Source organism: Trachurus japonicus, chromosome 12 (genome assembly GCF_045865225.1).
Source record: "Trachurus japonicus isolate A0001 chromosome 12, Traja_1.0".
Taxonomy (NCBI): Eukaryota; Metazoa; Chordata; class Actinopteri; order Carangiformes; family Carangidae; genus Trachurus; species Trachurus japonicus.
Genome location: NC_140918.1, coordinates 19,115,625 through 19,141,871, shown reverse-complemented (window position 1 = coordinate 19,141,871; position 26,247 = coordinate 19,115,625). Strand labels below are relative to the sequence as shown.

The 26,247-nt window shown below is 41.2% G+C and overlaps 2 protein-coding genes and 1 long non-coding RNA gene across 3 annotated transcripts in view; 1 reads left to right on the top strand and 2 right to left on the bottom strand.

Moving 5' to 3' along the window:
• The window catches only part of LOC146977471 (protein FAM163B-like), a 28,347-nt gene extending 26,987 nt beyond the window's left edge, over positions 1–1,360 (bottom strand). The window contains exons 1-2 of the mRNA XM_085793736.1: positions 814–1,360; positions 186–780 (exon numbers count right to left, since the gene is read on the bottom strand). The gene's annotated coding sequence lies outside the window, so the exon portion shown is untranslated. The remainder of the gene's footprint in view (positions 1–185; positions 781–813) is intronic.
• A 3,317-nt stretch (positions 1,361–4,677) lies between these two features.
• On the bottom strand, positions 4,678–12,828 carry LOC146977470 (uncharacterized). The gene is made up of 4 exons (XR_015037286.1): positions 12,748–12,828; positions 5,649–5,735; positions 5,195–5,317; positions 4,678–4,798 (listed from the first exon to the last, which is right to left on the bottom strand). It is a non-coding gene; the product is annotated as an uncharacterized LOC146977470 (long non-coding RNA).
• dbh (dopamine beta-hydroxylase (dopamine beta-monooxygenase)) lies at positions 8,327–25,873 on the top strand. Its single transcript, XM_085793756.1, has 12 exons — positions 8,327–9,108; positions 13,012–13,158; positions 14,844–15,101; positions 15,547–15,723; positions 18,235–18,337; positions 19,420–19,586; positions 19,749–19,892; positions 21,403–21,441; positions 21,879–21,938; positions 22,164–22,291; positions 22,685–22,844; positions 25,033–25,873. Exons 1-12 carry the CDS (start codon positions 8,740–8,742, stop codon positions 25,144–25,146), a joined length of 1,866 nt encoding a protein of 621 aa, XP_085649882.1. The 5' UTR covers positions 8,327–8,739; the 3' UTR covers positions 25,147–25,873.
• The last annotated feature ends 374 nt before the right edge of the window (positions 25,874–26,247 follow it).

The following is a 26,247-nucleotide window of genomic DNA, read 5'->3' as shown; positions in this document are numbered from 1 at the left end:
CAATAACCAACTTCTCAGTCTACTGTTAGCCACAGCATGACTTGACAAGCAGACGCATCTCTTTTGCTGCTATTTAAGCCAATAGCCTGTAGCCTGTATATTATAAAAACACAATATAATGACAAATGCATGCAGTAGTAGTACACAAACCTACATTTTGTTTTTAAAGAGTGTGGGATCTTTACCTTCAGAGATAAGAGGAATTCGCCGGGTCACATCTAAGGTAGTGGTGGCTCCTCGGAGCTCAGGTCCCGACCTCTGCTGGTTTCGGTTGGTGTCGACCTCAGTAAATGAGAGCAACGACAAAGAAAAAAAAAAGTCCCCAGTGTCGGTAAAGTAATCAGCAAACGGCAGGGTATGTGGAAGTAGAGAGGGAGGGGGGGGGTCAGAATAAACTCCCCAGAGCCTGATCCTCTTTAGTTGTTAATTGAAAAGAAAGAAGGAAAAAAAGAAAACGGCAGATGCGCCCCTTTGCAAAGATGTCCACGGAAACAGATCTATTTTTGCTTCTGGGCTACTTTTTCCCGACACACTCTTCTCAACCGAATGCAAAACATGTTTCTGTCAAATTCCGGACTCGCAGAAAGAGGAAGAAAATACTCCAAATGAGTCCAAAACGAGCCGCTCACTTAGAATAATGGCAATAATATCTCTGGAAGATTGTGTTTGAAGGAGCAGGCGTCCAGCCGCGCACACGCACCGGTCCATCCACCGCTTGTCTGGAGTTGTTTGAACAGTAGAGACTGGTTAACCAAACGCTGTCCGCAAAATAAAACACTCCTACGCAAACATCATCATCATCATCACCACCACTACCACCATCATCATCAACATCATCATCGTCAGCCTCGGCAGCATGTGTGTTGAAGGGGAAGGAGGAGGAGGAAGAGGAGGAGGAGACGGGATGATAGAAAATCTCGACATCTCCATTTCAACAAGCGGTTTTTTCCCACCGTCCAGAGGAGGTCGAGGTCAGGTGAATGTTTGCAGGGCTGCTCTGGGATCCGCGGTCAATCTACGCTGTTCTTTTACTTATTTGCACGCTTCCTTTTTTTCCTATTCTCTCTATCAGTCTACTTATCTATCTCCTCCCTCTCCCGCATGCTCCTCTTCGTTGCATGCCATGTTTGGCGGAAAATGCAAAGCTGGTCAGTGGCTCTGTATGGAGCTGACAAAGTGTCTGCAGCTGCAAAAAACAAAACAAAAAAAAACAGGCTACTATAAGGCTATATAGGCTCTTTGACGCACGGATGTTGGACCTCTGTATAATTAGCCGATTCCTGCATAGAGACGTCCGGCACCGCGCGCGGAGACGAGTCCAATGCGATTTTTTTTTTTTAAAGATCCAGAGGTGGCTCTTAGTGCCTGCAGACCCAGTGAGTAAATGCAGCCTGGAGTGTGCAGCCTGGGAGATGGCGCTTTAGTCACAGACCCAGATTGGCCATGGGTGCTATAAGAGAGAGAGTGGAGGGGGGGAGGAATGGGGAAGGAAAGATGCTCAATGAGGATGTGGTTGGAAAACTTAATTACAGAGATGTGCATGCATATACACAGCTACACAGTGTAGGCATAGTCATCATTAGCCCGCAAGTTGAACAGAAGCTGTGCATGGAGTCAAGAGGCAGAGGGAGGAGGAGAGAGAGTGTGTGTGCGTCTATGTGTGTTTGTGTGTGTCCTCAGACAAACTCTGCAAATGTCACCAACAACCATCACACAGCTCACTGTAGCTGAAACCTGAAAGTCACCCCTCACTGTGTGTCCTCCTCCTAATACGCCAGAAACCACAAGCGGCTGCAGCATTTAGAGCGGATTCATTAAACTTCCCACTTACACAGCAGTTAATCAGCCGAGCTATATGCATATGTGACAGCCAACTCTATAAAGATAATTAAAAGAATTACACCTGTCCTCCGCCTGGGGTCAGCCAAGGAGGAAAAAACAAACTGGCCCTCTGTCTGGGACAAAACGTCCATTAAATTCCATTAGAGCAAGGGACACATCTGTCCCCTGGAGGATCATTTTTCTGTCTTTGTAGCTCCCTCTGTCTCCTGTCCTTTCACTCTGCCCCTGTCACTCTGCATCCTGACTACAGGACATATTAGGAATCCAACCATGGACGTGAATGGATGTTTTCCAACTTGTTACCCTCAGTGATGTGATCCATGTGCTTTCTGTGTGTCTGTGTGCCACAGTGCTCTCTTCTTGTCAGCATCTGAATCTGCACTGTTTCACCACTTGTTTTTCCTTCCTCTGACTCTCTGCATCTCTCTCTCCAAGTTCTTCACTTATCGTCCTCTCTAATTATCCAGTCAAGCCTTACAACTACCGTACTCGCTTCTCCTATTAAGATCAGACCGCTAAGAGTAGCAGTGTGAGTTTTTATTGCATTCATTATTCAAACTCACAGAAGTGGAGATTAAGGCACTTGGAGAGTGTGTGGTGTTAAAATATTTATATAAGCGGAGAATGAGATGGTTGGATTGATCATGTCAAGGTGAGCTCTGCTTTTATCCACTCCTCGTTTTTGTGTGTGTTTGTGTGTGCACATGCAGAGTAGATCCAGCCGACCTCCTGTTCACAGCAAGATTCACTGGCAGAATTTGAGTTAAAATTTTACAGGTCAATTTATTGCAATTGAGTACTATCATTTTGTCAAGGCTGGATTATCAAACAGCAAAAGTGGTGGGCAGTGTCTTGCAGCTCCTCCCACCTAGGTTAACTGTATGTCATTTGGATTAGTTGGGTTGAATATTGGCATTAATGACTATAAAGTGAATATAAGAAAAAAGAAATAACAGTCTTCATCTTAATTCGTAAGCAATTACAGATATCCTTGACCCTGGAGTTATTTCTTTAGTCTGATATAACCAGCCCTGGTGATTATGTCAGCTATAATGTTAGCAAACGTTAGACATTGGTGTATTACTGACATTACTTCAGTCATTTGCACAACATTACCATTATCCTGTCAATGTAAGTGGCAGAAACGGCTGCCGCTCGGCGAATGTTACATAGGTTTGTTGATGTACAAAGTCATCTAAGACAGATCTTGCATTTTCATGAAGTACATACTGGTTTCCATCTATATCCAGCTTCAAATTTCAATTTAAATCAAATTAATCCTTTAAGCAAATGTACGGAGCTGGTTCTTCCACAGTTGGTGGGGCTAATAAATCAGTCTGGTCCAAAATGACATGGTGGAACAAGGTGATCTAATTAAAAATCCGGAGAGATCCAGTATAACAACAGATCAAACAGCAAACAAAAACACAAAAACAGTGTAAGAAATAAGGCCTTATATGCAACACTGTATGATGTATAGGAGTCCTGTGTTAAAATCCCGACAATTTATGTTTCTAAATAAAAGTGTGATTTGTCAAATTGTGCAAACTAACTGTGCTACTTCTATTTTTGCAAGAAATTACTGATATTGGCACTGGCATATCTGTTTACTTAACTGAACGCAAAGGTAGCATGGTACACACACAGAGGCCAGGTGGCGGGTAGTGGGACTTCAATAGAGACCTGAGAGGAAATGTTATCCCTTGGGTCTCCTATCAGGTTAATCCAGACATCATAAAATAACCGAACACAGTGACACACTGTGCTGATAAGCTATGGATCATTCGGAGCACAATTTCCTAACTACTGTATCCATGCATACTTGTGCCAAACTGAAAGCAATGCATGATGATTTGGGGGGGCAATATCTGGCTTGTTCTAGGCAGGATAATGTCACATACACCCCCCAGGCTTCTTGCATAAACACACCCACAGACATGATTACAGAATGGCTCTCTATTCTCTCCTTAAATCTGCTCTTCCCCTCCCATCCCCCATGCCACCCCCTTCTCTCTCTCTGTCTCTCTCTTTTTCCCTCCGGATCACCGCTGACTTTACAGCGTCTCGTCTCGTTTGTGTTTGCTGACACATCAGGAGCAGCGGCGGAAAGATAAGTGTGCATGTAAGAGAAATGAGAAGGCAGGAAGAGAGCGGGTGATCAGCAGTAACAGACAGCGTGACAGAAGGGGAGACAGACTTGTAAAAGAGGCGGTGTAGGCCTATGTGATGGTGTAAAGATAAAAAGAAACAATTATTAAACTCACAAAAATTATATATACAGCCAGTAAAATTATACTGAACCCCCAGAGGCAGCTAGTGGAACTTTATACAACCCAAACTAAGAGTTCAGGATCCCTCATATCCACTACATCACACATTCGAAAGACTCCTATTAGGACGGAGATTCAGGATCCCTACAGCAACTAAAAATATTTCCTTTGTACCATCATCCATTATTCTGCTAAATCAATCAGGATCAGGTGATTTTTACACTATGTATTTTAACCCCTCCCACCCCCCCTCATTGAACCATTGATATTTGGGAGCTATTTATTTAGTAGTTTACTTTTTCAAAGCTGTCTTTTGCACATTTCTATGCTACATGCCTGTCTGTTAATCTGCGGCGTTTAAAGTTCTTGTATGTTGTATGTGCTGTGTAGTTTTGACTGAGTGTTATATGTCTTTTTTTATGAGGCCAGAGATGAATTTCCACAACAGTGGTCAATAAAGATTTTCAATTTTCAATTATTGTACATATGCAGAGACACCATAGACACAGAGACGAGATTATAGGGACTCACGTGGTTGCCAGAGACAGTGGAAGGACAGGCAGATCTCTGTTTGCCTCAGGGACTCTTTATTACATTAACCAACACCATACCAGTCCATGGCTTTCTGCTCTGCTCACTCTCTGTTTTCTGCTCACATCCCAACCTTTTCTCTTTAGGAGCCTTTTCTGGAAACAGGATTCAACAGTTTGACGTCATGTGCAAAATTTAATCCAACACACACAGAATTTCTGCTTTCACCCTGCAGCTCATTTAATCACGAGCTTTCCTTGAACCTCACTGAATCATTCCTACAGTATATGAGAAGAGACGTGCAGAGCTAATGTACAAATGAGGTGGCACTTCCTATAAATTGCGTGATGGATGTGGTCAGAAAATGTACTTTATTGGGCCGGCAACCACATTTCACAGAGTGGATAAGAACTGCGCTGCACACTTCTGCAGATTGGTGTGAAGTCGACTCAAATCACAAACTTCCTTTATCTTCATACAACTCATCTGTGCGGACTGACCTATCATTTTTTCAGATGTGTTTATGCTTCATGTCTTGTTACTTTCTTTACCGAGGAGAGGTGGGAGGGGTGGTGGCAAGTCTGCAGTCTGTGGGTTTTCATTCTGCTCCAAGACTCCCAACAGCTGATTAGCACCCATTCAGGTAGAGGAGAAGAACTCATCAGTGAAGGCACCTGCAGGGACGATCAGTGGTAATTAAACCTGCAGAGTGTTGGCTCCCCGTAGTGCTTATCCATCTTAGATCTTTATATTATGATGTCTTTATTCTGCTTTGTTGACTTTAACCATGTATTTAATTTTATCTGGTTTATGTAAAGCACTCTATGACATTAGTTTTGAGAGGTGCCACTGTAGCATATGAAAATTATTTTTTTATTGTCAGATACACTGGAGAATTGTATCACTTGTATTAATGTTGTCTATAATGCAGATAAGAAAATTGTCTTTTTGCAATTAAAAACTAAATCGGATGTTAAAAATTGTGGTCAGTGTTTAGTGGCTCACCCCATAGAGTGCTTTCCTCTTGGGCTTGGTCCAAGCGGCAGTGGCTCTGGTTTTACTCCGACTTGTGGCTTTTTACTGCATGACATCCTGAAAAGCCCCCCAAAATATTAAAAAAGCAGAAAGAAAAAAAATTGTTGTCAAGGTGACTCTGTCTTTACATCCATCCTATTGAAATACGACCCAAAGTTCAGTCTCTTAACCTCTCACCAAAACATCCCTGCTAATCACCAGAAAAGGATATTGTGTTATGTTTCTGATGCAGGTAATTCTAGGTAAATATTGGTCAAAGTGTAAACAACTATAGATAGTAAGTAAGTGCAAAATTACTTGGTAGTGTGGTTGTGTGACTGCTAAAAAAATTGTGATTAAACAAACTTGAAAAATCACATTATGTTGTCCATTTGTGTATTTCTGTTGGCTGACCAAGCACATCGGCTCCATCAAAGCTGAACAAAACTGCACTCTAATCTGTGTATCTGCCAGTAACTCAAGTGGCAAATCAAGAAACACATGCTTGACTATAGCGGCGTTCACACCGAACGCGATAGACGCGAATGGAGCGGCAACTCTACATTGAAAATCAATGTAAATGGCGCGATGACACGCGATTCAGGCGGAGGCGGCGCGAATGGAGCGTCTGGAGCGATGAGACGCGGCGCGAATGAAGCGGCGCGTTTGAAGCGTCTAGAGCGGCGCGAATAAAGTTGAAAATATTGAACTTTTCAGGCGGCATCGCGCCGTGACATCCAATCAGCGACGAGTTCAAGCCGACGACGTCACTTCTCTGTACGGTTGTTTACACTCAGAACAACATGAAGGAGAAGCTGATTGTATTTGAGCTGTGTGTGGGCACCGCTGCCGTCTTCTACACAGAGTGAACAAAAAAAAAAAAAACACACACACACACACACACACACACAGTGAACCCAGACACGACGGCGGGTGGTTTTCTGGTGTTTCTGAGACTTGTACAGCAGTAGTACAGTGCAGCAAAGGTGGTGATATCAGCCACGATTGACGTGGAAAGGGAGCAGGTTGAGATCACCGGTTTTCAAATGAACGGGCGGAGCGTCTAGCGCGAATGACGCGATGGACGCGAATGATCCAAAATGACCAAGCGGTGCGAATGAAGCGTCTGGCGCGATTATATTCGCGTCTATCGCGTTCGGTGTGAACGCCGCTTATGTCTGCCATTCTGGCTTCAATAGCAATGAATTGAGCAAGTGTCAATACATTGGAAATGCTATGAGACTATTTCTATACATGGCAAAAACTGTTTACATTACCAGCTGGTGGAGGGCAGGTAGGAGAGGTGTTTTCATTTACATTGCCTGGTCGGACCTCTCCTCAGCACTGTGGACAAACTGGTTGATTGATGGTTCACTCTTTCCTGTTACCTTCGTTGCACAGGTGAGGCTGGAAACATTTGCAGGGTTAGTTGTTCATACAGTTGGAAGACAGTCATGTTGGAGGTATATACAGTACAGAAAAGTCAGAGTGAAGTAACATCTTTGTGGATATGCAGGACCTTTAAACGAGATATTTTGGAATATGTGCTGAAAGTTACATGAAGATTGATACCACATTCAAATCTGCCCAGTAAATATGAGGCTATATAGCCAGGAGATGGTTATCTTAGGTTTGTATAAAGAGCAGAAATGGGTTGAAATAGGAAGTCTGGCTCTGCCCCAAGGTGGCAAAATTCAGCTACCATGCTACCATACTGTACCTTAAATCTCTATACATAAACAGAAAAAAAGGGTGATACATGCACGGCTATTTGCTGTAAGTCGCTGCAAGGAAGTGACTTCCTGAAACAAGAAAGAGGCCTGGCTCCAGCTTAATTTTTAACTGACATATTTTCCCTGCATTTCTAAAAAAAAAAAAAACTGACTGCTCTCTTTAATACTTTTGAACAAAAAAAAAAACAGAGCTGCTATTGACTTGGCTGGCACAGAACCATGTCCCCATTGACAATCCCTCCGCATTCCCTTCCAAACTTTGATTAACTGTCAAATGAGTATGTAGACAGTGGGGAAAGGCCAGGGAGCAGTATTTCAATTCTCTTTTGATATCTGTCCCAAATCCATTTTGTCTTCTCACCTGTTTGATACCGATTGCAAACACACACAGACTGACACAAACACACACACACACTTCCACCAGGGCTGTGCTAACCTTTTAAACCACCATGAATGTGTCCCTCTTGCTTTTGAAACCCATAATTGACAGTTTGATTAGGTCTCCTGTAGCCTTAGGCGGTGGCTTAAGGAAAGGGCCTAATGCATTAATGCCTTGTTTACACCTCCGCAAGAGCTTCCTCCCCCCGAAATTCACTTTGAATCAAATACCCAAAAAGCAAGATGAGAAGTATAGTGCTTGGAACACTTGTTGTCAGGAAATGTACAAGAAAAATGTATGATGCATGTTCACCAGAGCAAAAAAAGACAGAGATGGAGCAAACAATAAAGTTTAGTTAGACGAAACTGATTGTGATAATGTCCATGGTTGAATTTGGATCAATTAGGGGCTGGCAGATGTGCAGAATCATGGTTGACCCCAGGGCTTAAAGAATACAATCCAATTTTCCTCAACAAATGTAATACCATTAGGCTGGATAAAAACAGACAACTCAGAAGGGAGGAGTCTCTTAAAAGCCAGTTGGGGGGGGATAAGACAGAGAGACAGAGCAGTTGCTCAGAGGAAAGAGACAATACCCACAAGGATTTGGAAACATAGAAGCCTAAAGACTGTAAAGTTAGTGCTACTCAGACGAAAGTCAAACTTTTCAGAAAATGAGGGCCTGAGAGGATAGAAAACACGGGAAGCAAGAATAAACAACCTCACCTGATCGCTGCAAGGGAGATATTGAGTCTACTGTGGCCAAAAAGGAGAGTAGCTGACAAGGCAAACGACACCTCTGAGTTTGGAGAGTTGCAGCTCAAACTGAGCAACAGCGCTGTGAGAAAAACTTTCCTCACAACTTTTTGGACTTAACTCCAAACCAACTCAAAACAAGTGAAGCTTAGAAAAAAGAGAGAATTTGTCCACCATCTACTGTGAAGCTGACTGAGCTCTGTCATTGGTGGTGATGAGGATCTTCAATAGGAACCTTCGCCTCCAGGATGTCACCGTCATGTACTTCACTGCGCTGGCTGCTCTGATGGTCATCTTGGTGGCTTCGTACCAGGCACCCACCAATGCCGTAGATGTGTCCAGCCTTAAATCAAACCCCTCTAACCCTCTCCCGCATCTCCCCATGCCCTTCCGTGTGCCCCTTGACCCACGCGGCGAGCTCCAGCTGGCCTGGAACATCAGCTACGCCAACCAGGAGATTTACATGGCACTGAAGGTGGCTGAGCTCAGGTACGGCGTTGTCCTGGGGATGTCTGACCGGGGGGAGCTGACCAATGCTGACCTGGTGGTGCTATGGGACTCTGGGACTAAGAGCTACTTTGGGGTAAGTAAGGATGGGATGTGTTGTTTTCTATCATTTGTCCTTTAATTGGCTGTACTTTAAACACTTTATGTTGTGTTTATTTAAGTTCAGACTGACATGACTATAAAAAGATAGAGATGTCAAGCCAGTTAGAAAAAAAACCCACTTTTTAAAAAATAATTCTTCAATATGCACCTGTCAATTTCATAATTTGCACAGGGATTAGATGAAAGCCTTAATCAAGTGGAGGTCTCCCTCTTTCTTATGTTCCTCATCTGTCTGTGGTCCCCGGGGCGTGAGATTGGTGTTTTTGCACGAGGAGCCAGCGGACGACTTGTTTCATGATCAGACAGTCACAAAGGATGTTATCGGCCCCCGCTAATTGGAAATCACTCAAATTGCACTAATAGCTAAAGTTCATCAGGGAATCATTAACAGATATTAGCATATCAAAATTGAATCCTGTGCTGATTGAGATGTGCAAAATGCCTCGTTTTCATTTAGCCACAAACACCTTTTTAATAAATTTAACTCCAATTCATTTTTCTGAAAATTGTTGATATTTTTTTTCACTTTTCTGGGTTAAAAAACATTTATCTCTCTAGTAAAATCCCATTTACCTTCCTTTCAATTAGCATTTCTGTCCATTGTTTTAGTATCTTGATTGAGTTTGTGTGGAAATATTAATTAGAAACAGTAAGCACAGTGAATACTAATTCATTCTGTTCTTGTTCTGATTCTTTGTGTTTGGAAAACAAACTTGGTGATAAAATCTGTATTGGCTGCATTTCTAAACATATAATACAGCAGCTGTTGGTACATTGGAACCTTTAGGAATGTATTTCTACATGTTAGCTTCTGTGTGTGTGTTGGTTTAAGTTGAGGGACAAGGTGAATGACAGGTTACGAGTTAAATAATGGAGACAGGCTTTTTTTCTGTTCAACTTGCTCTTCATTAATCTAACAAGGCATAAGATATCACTCGCTTATTTTTTCTATTTCTCCACAATGCAGATTAATCACTTATGTTATGTGTATTTGCTCTGCTGAAATTTCTTATACTGTATTTACTTAGTTTTTTTTCCATCAGACCTAAGAAACCTAACACCTAAGAGATAATAATTTCCACTTATCTCATATCTGCAGGTACCACATATTATGGAGATACTGTAGAGGCAGACTTGGATTTTTTGCGCTGACTAGTTATTGAGAGAGACATCATGTGTTCTTGGCTTCCTGTAGCAGATCTGTCACCATGGTGATGTGAATAAATGGTATAAATTGCATTACTATTCCTTTTAAAGCTAACTAATAGCCTTGGGATATAAAAGGCTTCTTCTTTTTTAATAAAACTAGGCAGAATGGGCAGTCTAAGTTTTATTGACTTGTTCAGAAGAGATAAAACACAGGAAAGAAATATCCACTGTGATTCAATCTGAGGTCAAGGGAGCAAGAAGGGCTGCAGGGGCGCACACACACACACACACACACACACACACACACACACACACACACACACACCCTCTTGCCTTCCCCTTGCATCCTTCCTTTACGAGTCTCTCGGAGCGACTGACTGGCTGGCTGGTTGGTTGGCTGACTGACTGACTGACTGACTGGCTCAGTGGATGGATGCCTCTCTGCCCTCCTGGCTTTTTCTTTACGCTGCTCCAACAATAAACGCCGCGTGGCCGTGACGCAAGGCGGAGTGAGGAGTGGAGAGGCTCCTCGCTTGGTACTGAATTTGAATAACACCACGGGGTGATAAATGTCCATTGTAAGTAATGAATTAAGTAATGAATCTCCACTGTCCTCTATGTCACACACACACACACACACACACACACACACACACACACACACACACACACACGGCTTGCTTACCAATAGTTCAGTAAGAATCTAAACATATGGGGTGAATCCTTAGGCCGCGTTCAGACTGCCAGCCAAAATCCGATTTTTAGCCCATCCAGATTGGAACTGGATGGCTCTTTAAAGTGGGTTTTGGAGGAGCATCAAAAGAAACTCTCAGTTAATAAATTGTAATTGAATTTGATGCAAATATTTTTATGAGCAAAACCCTGCAGAACGGTTGCTTTGACCAGCCCCATTCATTTCTACTCAATTTCAGGCTTGTTTCCCTTTAGTTACCCAAATCCCAGTGTACCACATCTCTGCTAGCATCATAATGTAGCACTCACATCACTGTGAAGTATTTTCTTGTTAAATTGATCTCCCTCCTGCTATCCAACCCTCCTTCTCCCCTTGTTCCATCTGTTTCTTCTCCCTCAGGGGGGCTAAATTACCAGCAGAGGAAAGGTCACTGTGCGCTCTCTTTCTCACTCTCTTGACACACCCAAACACACACACACACACACACACACACACACACACACACACACACACACACACACACACACACACACACACACACACACACACACACACACACACACACACACACACACACACACACACACACACACACACACACACACAGCTTTACAAAAAGACAGGCATGTTTCAGATGCTATGTAGTCCAGGCTCTCCTAAAATCCATTTTTTAACATCAATGTTTTCAAACCAGATACCTTGAATCCTTGACTTTGCCATGATAAAATCGAAATAAATATATGTTTGTAAGTTTTTATTTTGATTTCTCACTTTATTTCTTTTTGGTTAGACTACAGATATTTAGAGATACGCAATACCTATACTTTAATAAAAGATGAGACATGCAGGCACCTTCAAGAATTTCCTAAATGGACAAAGCAGTGCCTGTCGGGAAACACAACTCAAGCTCAGGATTTGGACAATAAATATTAACATGGTGCAGTAGTTACAGGATGTTACATGTGTTTTTCAAATCTCAAAACAATAATCACATCAAACAGTGAGCTGTTGGGTCACAATCATTTCCCCAGGAAACAGTATGGTATGATTATAGAGTTTGGCAGAAACTAAAGTGAGGCTTCAAGGGCAAGTAAAGTTATGCTATGAAAGTCCCTCTTTGTGTTACTATCCTTCGAAGGTGTTTTTTTTAAATAAATCAAATAGTCACGATACAACTCCACTGAGGTCATAGTGACACAGTCAGTGTATTCTCCACGCATGCATAACACATATAATATATAGTGTACACTGCCCACTGTTTTTAACATTATATAAATACACTATATGTGTTTTGTAAAATTGTTGACTTCAAAATCTTTGTAGTTTGTGCAGAACAGTTATATAAGCGGGGCAGAGAGGGAGACAAAAATAAAGAGAGAGATCTCAGGTGCTATTCTGGACAGATATGAATGTGAGAAACATAACAGAAACGGATAGACTGAGCTCTTGCAAAGCCTCCTGGCAGAGCATCATCTATACTGGGTTGCGATGGTTTCACAACACCCACCACCACACTAATTTTTTTCTATTAACTGGATCGCAAACCACAGTCAAACAAACCAATACTACAACTTATAAATCTGTGTTCATTATAAAAAAAAAACAAATAGTAACATTGTTTTTGCCGTTATCGGTGACATTTTTTGTCCAGTAACATTTAACCACAAAGCTGTCTTTTGTGTCTCAATAACCTTAAAAGCTTCTACTAAAATCTACTGATCACTTTTTTCCCTACAGAATAATTCTTACACAAAAAGATAAAATATGCACCTCACTCTCAGTTTGGTTTGCAAGGGGCACTGAGGTTTACAACCAGCTCTGCTACACCCACTGACGCCCTCCGTACTGCACCTATAGTTTTGAAATAATGAGCTTTTCCCCCTTCATTTCCACAAACATCATGTCCATCCACACTCTAATACCGTCCCACCTGAAATCATGACTGTATGTGAAACAGAACAACATGCTCCTCTAACATATCTACTTGGTGTTCATTAGGCTACTTGTGAGCATAATGTGTGACTTTTCCTTTAGGATGCCTGGAGTGACAGTGAGGGTCACGTCTCGTTGGACAGCCAGCAGGACTATGAGCTGATTGAAGCCAAACAGAAACCTGATGGGTTCTACCTGCTCTTCAAAAGACCATTCAGCACCTGTGATCCTCGAGACTACCTCATTGAGGTGTGTGGAGACTTGTTTCACTGTGTCTGTGTGTGTGTGTGTCTGTGTGTGCATAAGGGAGGAGACTATGTAAGTACTGACTGTATCAGTGGTTTGGCTTCTGTCTCCTGCTGTTTCTAAGTTTTGCTAACTAGGCTTACACTTAGCTAACATTAGCATTAGCAGCTGTTTACTTACCAGTGTAGGTGAAACGTCGCTGGTTCAGCATCAAACTTCAGTTCATTCCTTCACTCACGTCGTGAGAAGTGTCCAGAGGTGAAAACTCTTGTCTCTAATAGGTCTTTTCCTCGGCTTAAGTTAGTACGCTAACCAGCTAGCCTCTGTCTTGCTAGTTACTGAAAGTAATGTAACTAAAAGGGCGAAGCTCTGGCAAAGCCACAAACACTCCCATTCACTTCCGGCAACAATTTTTTTGGCGGGAGAGTACCACGCACAAAAAATGACGTAGGTATGAATACCCAAATTGCATATTAGCATATCAAAATTGAATCCTGTGCTGATTGAGATGTGCAAAATGCCTCGTTTTTATTTAGCCACAAACACCTTTTTAATAAATTTAACTCCAATTAATTTTTCTGAAAATTGTTGATATTTTTTTCACTTTTCTGGGTTAAAAAACATTTATCTCTCTAGTAAAATCCCATTTACCTTCCTTTCAATTAGCATTTCTGTCCATTGTTTTAGTATCTTGATTGAGTTTGTGTGGAAATATTAATTAGAAACAGTAAGCACAGTGAATACTAATTCATTCTGTTCTTGTGATTCTAAATCCAATAAAAATTCATTTAGATTACGAAGAATGCTATTTCTATTGTTATTTATCTGTTATTCTCCATTTATTTATTTATTTATTATTTCCACATTTCTCGCTTTTTGTATTTCTGGTGGGCTGAACATCAGCCTAAAGTGGGATTGATTAGGCTACAGTCAGCGAAAAAGAAAGTCAAATAATGTCAGCAAGTTAGTCTGACGATGAAAAAATTCTCTGTTCTGTTGATGCTGGAATCCTGGAGTCCTAAAGATGAAGTTCATAGCGTTAGTAGGCTACCTAATTGTTGATTTTAACTGACTTTGTTTCTCTTTCTGCTTATTAATTTGTCTCTGTATTGCCAAGATCTCTAAAGGATATGCACATTTCATTTCTTGCATATGGCCTCTAACTTAAAATTAAAAAACACTGAGAGAAAAAAACCCGTCTCTCAGCCTGAACTGACTGAACTTGACAGTTAACAGGTGGCGAGGAGAAGATTGGGATACGGTGGGAAAGATGCTTGCCTGTCTATATAGCCCAAAGAGGGACATAGTGTATTAGCACTCTAAGTGTGTAAGTGAGAGAGCACATGTGCAAGTGGGAAGGTGTGTGTTTTTATTGCTTAATGTGATGTGTTGGTTTTAGGTGTGGACATGAAATGCTTAGAAAGTTCCCACTGAAGCATTCATTATCCTGATTATGGTTTCCATGGTACCACATTTGACTGCTAAGTTGCAGACACAAAGCCAGTGAACATCGCTATGACAACATAATGAAAAGTTCCCTGTGTTTGCCTTAGTAGTGATTTCAGCCCAATAATAGAGACTATTGATGTGAAATACACAGTCATGCTCTTGATGCTCTGTTTTGCAGCCATTATATACGTATATAATGGCCAAATATCTTTTCATTCCTTGTTGCTGTGATTGATCAGGAGGGAACCGTGCACATCATCTATGGCTACTTGGATCAACCGCTTGCCTCTTTGGAGCAGCTGAACCTGTCCCGGATCCATACAGGGATACAGAGGGTGCTGATGCTACGCCCTGACATGCCATCACCCACCCTGCCTCCAGATGTGGAGACGCTGGATGTTGTGGCGCCAAATGTCATCATACCGAATCAAGAGACCACCTACTGGTGCTACATCCAGAAGCTGCCTGAAAATATGCCCAAGAACCACATTGTCATGGTGTGAACGCCTCTAAAAATAGAAACACTTAACATCGAGTTTACTTACACCGAGTGGAGTGGGTGTTTTAGACAGACATCCCCCACAGGCAGCTATTACTGCTTCTTGTTTGCCAGCTGGGCCAAACACAACATGGGCTGTAATGTCATGGTTAGAAAGGAGAAACATAAATCAAGAGAAATGGAATACACACACAACAGACACATTACCTCACATCCTTATTTTTTCCCACTCAACATTAACATGATGAAATGCAGATGCCATAATGATGTTTCACAGTATCTTGTACATAATAATTTGACAGCTTTAATTTTTACTGACTTATGTATCCAATTCCAAGTTAGTAAAATTGCTAGTTTTTTGGGGGGAAAAAAATCTAAAACAACATCTCTTTCTCTTTTTTCACTTGTTTATCTCTCTCTCACTGTGTGTGTGTGTCTGTCAGTATGAATCAGTGATAACTCCAGGTAACGAGGCCATCGTGCATCACATAGAGGTGTTTGAATGTTCCCCGGATGTCCACAATGTTCCAGACTACAGCGGCCCCTGTGATGAGAAGATGAAGCCGGGCAAGCTCAACTTCTGCCGTCATGTGCTAGCTGCATGGGCTATGGGTGCCGAGGTATGATAGGTCACAAAATTTAAGACTCAAACAAGTTAAATCATGACATTAAAGGGGCACCCACACAAATACAAACACATAGTCAAGTTTTTTAACAAACAAAGAAGGTGTCTAATTGAAAGCGAGAGTTGGAATAAGGCCTCATTTTGGTCCAGTGCTTGAATCTATTATAAGAGATAAACAAAAACTCCTACGAGAGTAATATCCAAGCTTGAACTGCGAGCAGAAAACCTCACAAAGATGATCCCACACGCAGCACAAGTCTATTAAGAGCTCGGAGACAGTCTGTGTGTGGGCGGCAAATATTCCCAAACTTGCTCACATGGACACCAAGGTACACACATGAACATGAATGAATTCACACAGGCATGCACACTGGTGAGGTAACAATGCACAAAAGGTTTCATCACAGCTGTGTTCTTTCTGCTGCTTTCTGACAGCTAGAAACTTAACCAACTGAAACTTTGTAAAAAATGTGAGACATTTCGAGTGCACGATAGCATGTAGGCTACCCCGGGATCGCTTCAGAAATCAGGGTCATTGGGTTTACAGCATAGAAATGTATTTTTCACTACTTTGACTAATGTTTTTGGTTAAAATAAGTTCATCACTACGGTTTACAAAGACGTACACAGCTTTAAAAAGTCACCTGACATCCTCCTTGGCACCTATCATAATGACTACAGCTGTTTGACAACAAAACTAAAACTATGGAGTCCTAGTCTTTCAGGGAAGTAAAGTTTCCAACGAGTATGTTGCGGTTGCAAGCTGCCTCAGAGTTGCACCTGTTTCCTCCTTGTGAACAAGTCAGCCAACTAGTCATTCGGTCAGTCATCTATCAGGTATTAAATCACCCAACTTACATGCTATGGCTACCATCCAGCTGGCTGACCAAGCAAGCAGGCAGTCCGCTGCTCACATAAAGCAAAGAGGACAGGGAATCGTGAGCCTGTCACCATATTTCTATGCTCTGCTCCCCACTGTATCACAGCCAGCATGGCCCCACTCTGATTGGATTATCTGCCAGCCAAACAAAAACAAGCAGGATGCCTTCTGTGAGCTGTGAGCTGTGAAGACAAGATTAGGTGGGAAATATTCAGGCCTCTTTCATCACCTCTTAATAGTGTTGTTTCATTCTCCCCGGCACCGCGTCAGAAGGGAAACGTGACTGTGCAAAAACACAAAACAAGAGAGCGCAAGGGAGAATAAAAGTAGAGGAAGTCTGTAAGAGGAAAATGAAACAGTAATGTACGACACTGTCACATGGGGCAGCACCAGAGGAGAAGAAGCACATGTGTGTGTCTTTGGATTTCACTGTTACACATTGGAGCATGATTGAATAAAACGGTTTCTTCCTTCCATTACAAACTGTATCAGCAGAAGTGGCTTAAGGTTGGCACTCTCCGAAACAGATAAAGACGCAGATGATGAATCAGGTTTGAATCAAGATTTCTTGATGAGAGCATGGAGTTTGATGCCCAGGGGGAAAGAGGTGAGAATTATTTTCTTGCTGTGATAGGAGGAGAAAGAAAATATACCTCACGTGTTCACAAGCGGCATCCCAGAGGGGGCGTCCATATGAGGATACAACCTTCCTCCGTCTAGGAATAATCGATAGACATGTTTTAAAGCCTGTTCACAGATCCCCCAAAAGGCCTCAAAAAAAAAAAAAAGACTGTGAAAGTTCCCGGCAAGGAACACGGTCGATGCAAGGACTGAAAAACTATGATCAGTTTTCTGTGTCGTGATCATTCTGTATCTGTTGCAGTTTTAAATTCTGTGGGTGGTTTGGAGCTCTTGAGTTGGCATCTTGATATTTTTAGAGCTACGCTACTTATTATCTCTGCAGATTGGGCAGGAAGGTGAGACATGATAAGACACGATGTAATAATTATTTCTTAGATGCACCACTTTGATTAAAGATCACATCTTAAAGAGGCTTGAAGTTGATCACAGAAGTCTGCCATTGGTATTTTAAGACATCCTACTTTCTCTTCTGAAAGTTTTAGAAACACCTGTCAAGACTTAAAAGAGGACAGAGTGTCTCTTCCACTCTCTTAACTGGTGCATGTTGGCTCAGGGTGACCTTTTTTTGTCGTGCTCTAACAACGTCTGCCTTGAACAGAATGAGAAAATGAGCAGGGATGTAAAAAAAAAATCTCCATCCTAAACATTTGAGACACTTTAATGTGTTTTGCCTTTGGACAGTCGCCCTTTAAAGTGCCTTCAAAGTTGTGATTATACTTTGGGCCCTTTCACTAAAACACTGTCAAAGTCCATAAGTGGCCTCCCCACTCTGAAACGTATGACTTATCTAATACAGCACCATCAGAAAATAACAGCAAAGCACAAGCTGTGCATATTGTGAGGATATTAAATCTAAAAAAGGCTTTTACTCAACATCCAAAAATCATCAGTGCGATATGTGAAGAGTCTTTGCTACAACTTCAAAGCAGCGCTGCATAAATGAGAGGAATAATGAATTGTGTGTGTGTCTGTGTTTGCTTGCAGGCCTTTTACTATCCTCCTGCTGCAGGCCTACCTATGGGTGGACCAGGATCATCAAGGTTCCTTCGTCTGGAGGTCCATTACCACAACCCTCTCCTTATATCTGGTACATAGAGTACATATGTAACCACACACACACCACGCACTAGGTTCAGATCACTCTCTTTTATACACACACACACACACACACACACACACACACACACACACACACACACACACACAGAAGCAGCAGATTGTCTGTATCTTGCTCTAGGAGCCCAAGGCTTATCTTCAACAGAGCGATTCATTTAAAATTTTCCAGATATACCTTTTGATCTAGCCTGCAAAAGTCACTACAGACTTTGCTTTTCTTATCCCGAGCTGACCTTACAATACGCACATTGCCTAAATTTCCATCTTCTAATTCTTTGCACATCTCTCTGGTTTTTGGAGTTGTTTTCTGTTAAGATTTTATATATCCTCTTATGTCTTCCTTCAAAGTTTCCTGTGGTTGAACAGAGATAGTACTATACTATACTATACTATACTATAAGGCTTTGAAACAACTTAACATCCTAACTCTTAAAAGTCAAGCATAAATGACAGTAACACTGGTGTGCTCAATGATTGATTTGAGTTTTTGTAAGTATTTTTCAAGAATTTAATGTCTCCATTAGAGAGGGAACAACAGACAGATGAGGATGACATGCCGCAAAGGTCACCACTTGGACTCATTAACTGGGAAATAATGAATTAAACCCTTAGGCTATGAGGTCATCTTCTTGGATTGAACTTTTGAACCTAAACTTCTCCTCTGAATATTTTAGGAATATTTCCAGTCTACAGTGATGTTTTCCCCCTAGTAGGCTTAAAAACTGTAATGCTGTCTGTGCTGGTCTATGCAAGATAAATGCCAGATGATTCAAAAAGTGGCATAATGTGTGCTGACCAGGACCAGATGGAGAGCACATACTACAAACTCATAACACCTGGGAATTTCTTTCTGCGTGCTTATAATCCTCTCTCCTCTCCTTCTACTGTAATTATTCCATCAAAAATCTTAAATTTGTTGCAGCAGGCGACAAACAGCACCCAAAATAAACTCTGTGGCCTGGTTTAATGAAAAAACAATTCTGGCTCTCACATGTGTTTAATGATCTTTTAGTAACAGACTGTCTGTCATGTATTTTAAAATGTGCAATGCAGGCCATCGTGACTCGTCAGGGATACGGTTACATTACACCCCCAGCCTGAGGCGGTACGATGCAGGGATAATGGAGTTGGGCCTTGTTTACACTCCAATCATGGCTGTCCCACCCAAACAACAAATCTTCTACCTCAGCGGGCACTGCACCTCCAAGTGTACCCAGACTGTATGTATACGCAAATCTTATGTGGTTCAATTGTTAAGAATAGGCAGACATGTCCACAATGCGCCGCACATTTCAAGTTCTTCATCTCTTTAGCACAAAAGTCTTGGTTGGACTATGACCTAAAAAGAAAAGTTGTTTTCTCTGTCTGTTTTGTTGATCCAGGCTTTGCCTCCAGGAGGAATCTATATATTTGCGTCCCAGCTGCACACCCACCTGGCCGGGCGTGGGGTGAGGACAGTTTTGGTGAGGGGAGGCAAAGAGCTGGAGGTGGTACAGGAGGACCAGCACTTCAGTACACACTACCAGGTGAGGGCTCATGTTACCCACAGGAACTGTTTACTTGTAGGCAACTGTATTACATGGGATAAGAGTGAGTTTTACCTTGCATCACCCTGAGCTGGCTGTGGGAACATGTTGCTGCTTCTACCACACATTTCAAAATAAAAGCCTTTCACTTTTAATTACGTCTTATTACAGTCTTTCATTTTGCATAGGCTGACCTACAGTGTATTATATACATGAGTTGAATATTACATGGCAATGTTTGATGGTCAGAGGAGTACTTGTTACTGACAAATGTGTTTTGTATTATTCATGACTGGGCAAAGAGACTAGCACTGTAGTTGTAGGCAAAATGAAGCGGTACTTCACAATGCCCTGAAAAGAACTGCAGCATTTTCCTCTAATTATCAACACATTTAACAAGCTGAAATAATAATGTGGGCCCATTGTTGCCTGTCAAAGACACACATCTTTAAAAACAGCTAAATCTTTCATTTCCTTTAAAAAGGCAAAATAATTTCCGACAGCAGCTCAGCGCTTCTGTTTTTAACAAATGTTTCTCAAATAGGAGCAAGTAATGGATTTACAATACACATGTGGTCAGACCGATGCTTATTCAGTCAGTGTAGTTTGGGCTCTTTGGTTATAAATGCAGAGGGGAATTCAAAGGAAAAGAACAACTTTAGTCCTATATATGACCTTTCACAAGTGACTAAACACTCAAATAGCCAGGCTACAACTTCACCTCAGTTTGCTGACCTGCCTGTGTTTTACAGACATTTATACTAAGGCAGATACAAAGAAATGAGAACTGAATTGAGGCCACAAGGCAACAAAGCAAAGACCCTCCTGTCCATCACCATCTAATCTGACAAACAACAACATTACTGTCATTGAGAGACAGCTGCTGACATCTGTTGTGTTTTATTTATGTGCAATATCCTGAGGCAGGTACATGCAAAAGCACACACGGACACACACAGACACACACACACACACACACACACACAGAGGAGAAGGACATCTGCTAGACTGCCTGATAAGATCTCCAGCTGCTGTTGATGTCAGACTACTGTGAGTGTACCTGAGTGCTGTTGTTGGAAACCCTGCAGCCTCATTAGGGCCTATGAAGACTTTATCAGACCGTTCCCAGCAAAGCTAATAGGCCTTTTCACACACTGAGCTAATGAAGGCTGGCCCCAAGGAAAGCATCAAGAGCAACTGGTGTTTTATCTTGCTGCGTGTGAAATAAATGTGTTTTACACAAAGTGTTCAATTATGCACACAATTAAGATGGAAGTACAAATGCTGTGGAGAAACACGCTCTATCTGGGAGTGAATTCAGACTTATGAGAGTTGGGAAGAACAAATTGCTGTCAGCAGGTTGTCATCACATCACAGATTACAGCTTCAGGTGAAGTCTTTTCATGTCTAAATGTAGCCTGTGTGAAGGAGAGCCCAGGAATCCTAAAAATGAACATCAGATATATTTTCATTTCAATGCACTGTTTGTTTGTTGTATTCTTTCTTCCAGACGATCCGAGTTCTACATAAAATGGTGAATGTTTTACCTGTAAGTATAAAGTCGACGAATGTGCCTGCGTTAGAAACTATCAAAGGCAGTGACTATTTGATGGTTTCATTTTCCACTGAGCAGATTTTACCTTCATACAAGAATGGAAGTTTTACTATTCTGCAAGCTCAGCCAGCTACACCTGAACAGTAGGGCCCCAGATGTATTTTTTCCCCTCCCCTTTACATCCAGAGTATTGAATTGGGTACTTTGCTGCTGAATAAGGTGCTTAAATGGTGTGAAAATAGGGACAGGCGGTGAAATCAGTGCTGTGGTAGGATATTCCCCCGAGAAGAGTCAGGACAAAACCACAGCAGCTGAGCAACTTTCTGTTAATAACAGAAGATGTTAGATAATGAATTTTCTTAAACTATCTTCAGCTTCTTTGTTAATCTTACATTACGGTTACAACTGCTGATGTGTTTGTGCTCCTGCAGGGTGATGCCCTTATAACAAAGTGTACTTTTAACACAGAAGATAGGACCAAGCCTACGGTGGTGAGTAGCACACTATCAATATACAGGACTATTTTTAAGTTCACCTTGAACACTGTCTACAACAGAATAACCTGGAGTACTGCTCTTTTTAAAAGAATTATTTTTCCTCTCTTTTTCACCCTCCACCTTTAAACTCACCATATTTTCTGCATTCCCATAATCCCTCTGACCCCCGTCTCTCACCCATCCTTTCCCACCTCACACCAAATCTCCTTGTTTCCTCAGGGAGGTTTTGGCATCATGGAGGAAATGTGTGTCAACTACATTCATTACTACCCTCGGACACAGCTGGAGCTCTGCAAAAGCCATGTTGACCCAGGATACCTGCAGAAATACTTCAATTTCATTAACAGGTAGCACACACACAAATAACTCTCTCTCTCCCTCTTTCTCTTTCTCTCTCTTGTCCTAAAACATTTTACTTGTTCCTCTTGTCCTTCATTTTCTCTCTTCATTTAGCATCTTCCTCTCCATCTCTTGTGTGACTAAGCGATTTTTCTTTTCCACATTCATCCCTTCCCCCTCTCTTCTACACTCTCAAGGACCAAAGTGGTGATTGCTTCTTTTAATCTCAAGAACCAGATGCTATGTCCTTTTTAAAGTGAAACTGTATCGTCCTAACGCCATTTCTTGATTTGGTCTTTTTTTCCAATCTGTTTCTCCTTTCTCAATCTCTCTCTGCTTCTTCTCTTATATCGACTTTCCTTCAACCTGCCTCTCCTCACTCCATCTCATCCTCCCTCCAGGTTCCAGGGAAATGATCAGTGTGTGTGCGGTGAGGTTAGTGTGACGGAGCGGTATTCTCAGCTACAGTGGGACACGTTTACTGGAGAAGTGTTGGACTCCCTTTATAACACGGCCCCCATCTCCATGCACTGCAACCAGTCGACAGCACGACTCTTTCCTGTGAGTCCTCAAACACTCACACACAAAACCACGGGCTGCCAAGCCACCAATTAAACCAGTTCAAACGCGGACATCAGTTGGACAGGAGTCAGAGAAGCTGAACAGACATCTTTTTTAACTTGTTATATAAACACACTCACACACAGGATGTTAGGATCAGAGCAAATAAATTAAATAGAGCTCAAAACTATGTCTGTGCCTTGATCGAGATTGCCAGTAAAAAGCCTCCTCCTTGATGTGTAGCATTAGTTGGGCAACTACATACACACAAAGGACAATACAGCTATTACACACATCCCAGTGTTTTGATAAATACATCAAGAGCATAATTACAGGAGACATGTTACAGAACTAATGTTAGAAGATAGGAAACATATGTACTTTAGAGGATCCAGCCAATAGAATTGATTTTGTGTGTTGTGAGGATTCAGTTTAATTTGTTCATTTCATTAAAGCTGCTGACAACATGATGTTCAATCTTTATTATCTCTATATAACTTATAAATTCATTACTTAAGCACACATGCACAGTCAAAGGAGCTGTTTTTAAGTTTTGCTATTGCTACATAGCTACAACATTAGCTTTAGCACCTGTTTACTTGACAGCCTTGGGAAAAGCACTTCAGACACTGTTGCTTTGACAACAGGACAAGATCATAATGCACCATTTAGTTACGCCCTTAAGATCAATGCAACAGTGATTCATTAATCAGAAATGGATGAGAATCTAACCATGTGAGCTAGCTGTTAGCTTCAGTAGAGGAAAAGAAGTGGGTAAACCACTGTTAATGCTAATTAATAATATGTAGCGTTAGCGAAACTAAAGGAGAAAAAAAACACTGAAAGCTATTACTTGTTAAGAGTGTAAACACCATGATTCACAGTAAACTGCCAACATTAACAAACAAACAAAAAAATGTGATGTATTTTTCTGAATAACCAAACCACTGAGAAAAAACACTAGACTAAAAGAGTCTAAAATATGTCTTGTTTTGTCAGACAACATGTGTCTTAATGTGGGAACCCATCACTTCAGAAAATAGGTTTTCGAGGCCTTTAAGCTCAGCATCAGTGGGTGGCCTTTAAATAAACTGAAATGCGTACCATTAATGGTGCCACCACTGGAGGGCATTTAAAAGACAACTGTTTTCAAGATATTTTAGGGGGAATCAATCATGCGTGAAATAAACTCAGAGTAATGCAGCAGCCCAGCTTGTAGTCAGGCTCTTACAGTTTTAGTCTTTGTTCTGTCAATACTTCCTATAAAGGGCAGCACCAACTGTTTGGCACTTGAAAACTTGATAAGAAAATGATGATGATGGGTAATGCAGAAACTGTAGACGCTGGACACTCGTGCACATAAAAGTCTGAGTTTTATAAGCAACAAAAGTAAGAAGCAAGAAAAACTGTGAAGTTCATAAAAGACAAAGTCAACAACAACTGAAAGCCAGAGTCACCACAGGAAGGCTCCTACTCCCACTGCAGAGAAGTGATGGCATTTTACTTCCATAGCCTCTTGCTCAGGTAAGTGTAGGGTGAGCTGGAGAAGTGCAATGAATATGCAATAAGAAATAAAACAACAGGAGTGTAAGTTGACATTTAATAAATGTAGCTATGCGTGCTCTCTCTCTCTCTCACAAACATACACAAAAAGTTATCTACAGTGGAACAATTTCATCTCTTCCTCTGACTCCAGCAGAGACCTGTTTTCATTTTCACTGGATATAAGCACATAATCTGCACCACCACCAATCACAAAAATTACATAAGAAGTCCAATAAATATGCTGTGCAACCTAAATACCACTGCACAATGTCAGCAAGCCTGCATTCTATTGTTGTTGTGACTGACTAAATGTGTGATTTACTGGCAAAACTGAAATGAAACAATAAAAACACAAAAAACTACAAATGTTGAGGAACAGGATCTTATAAAAGAAAGAAAGCAGCGTTTTCAGTCTTCAAGCTGGTTCTCGTAAATAAAGACCACAGAAAAAGTGTCCTTGAGTGCATTTTCTGAAGATTCACAATGTTTGATCCATTGTTCGGTGACAACTGTGTAATTACCTCTATAAAATGTGCTGTCTAAATATCAAGGACAGCTCCTGTTTTTTTGTCATTCTTTGAAATTTTTAGGACCCAACAACGCCTCACATGCCAAAAACACTGTATATATTTTGTTTTTCCAGGGAGAGTGGGAAAACCAGCCTCTGCCAGTGGTGGCCACCGTCCTTGAAAAGCCTCGCTACCCCTGTGAGGGAGGAGCGCCACCAACCAGCCGGCCCCTTACACCCCCAGTCTGAAGCATGGTGGTGGCCAAACTGAGCCTGGATAAAGAAGCTTCTGTTGTTTGTCAGAATTTTCTAGTTTCATCTTTATGTTTGGGGACAAATGACATCTTTTACTGGGGTTTCTCATGTCTGCTGCTTAGATAAAAAGATGCACTGCTGCTGTTATTTTCAGCAGAGGCAAGTTAATAAAAAGTCATTATCATGTCAATTTTCAGAGCAGTGGAGCGCGCCATTACTGTATTTCTAATGCCATACTTAATAATGCACAACACAGAAAAATAACAATGACAAGCAAATTGGTGAAATGGACAAAAGTGTTCTGAAGCTTTGATATCGGCCATTAGTATCTGTTGCGTTACTTCAAAGGTAAATCAATATGATTTTGCTTCTCCTTCATATTTGTGTTGTTTTGATCCCCAACATTGTTGTTAATGAGCAACTATTATTAAGATGTGATACACTGTTATTTGTTGAGTCATTGTAGTTTGTAATTAATGGTTCTATAATGAATGATTTAGGTGGCATTTATAGATAGATATATGAAAAGCTAATTTTAATTCATAAATTGTATTGTGTATCTGACAGCTCTAGTCTACACTCTTTGGCTCCATGCTGCTGTATGTTCTTGCATCATTTTTTGTGTGTTAAATAATAAATGTCACAAAATGTTGGCAGTTAAAAAGGCATTTATTAATACATGAATCACTTTGGACAGAATAAATGAGTCTAGCGTAATGTTACATTTATAATTTGACTGGTCATTACGTTCTCTCACTGACTGATCATTTCTGTTTTAGAAAATGTTAGACAACAATAACCAGGATGCACAATTGTACAGGAACCATATTTGAATTTTATATATATATATTTTTTACACTTCACCTGCTTTGTCATCAAGGCTTTTATTTTTTCACGTCATCACACTCTGGAAAGAGGAGAAGTTATATAAACTATATTATGAAATACCTTTGGGCTCATGGTGGTAGAAGACCTGTAGTGATAGTGTTTATCAGTCTGTTTCACATTTCCCATATAAATCTCGTTATTAACCTAAGCTACTCCTGAGAACAACAGTTTGAATGATTAATGGCCTTCTGGGCAGAATCAATGAAT

Excerpts from the sequence above, each read along its gene's own strand:
- dbh (XM_085793756.1), top strand. The coding sequence starts at position 8,740 with ATGAGGATCTTCAATAGGAACCTTCGCCTCCAGGATGTCACCGTCATG. Across the intron at positions 15,102-15,546 it reads CCAAGAACCACATTGTCATG|TATGAATCAGTGATAACTCC; the intron begins GTGTGAACGCCT and ends TGTGTCTGTCAG. Across the intron at positions 21,939-22,163 it reads ATAGGACCAAGCCTACGGTG|GGAGGTTTTGGCATCATGGA; the intron begins GTGAGTAGCACA and ends TTGTTTCCTCAG.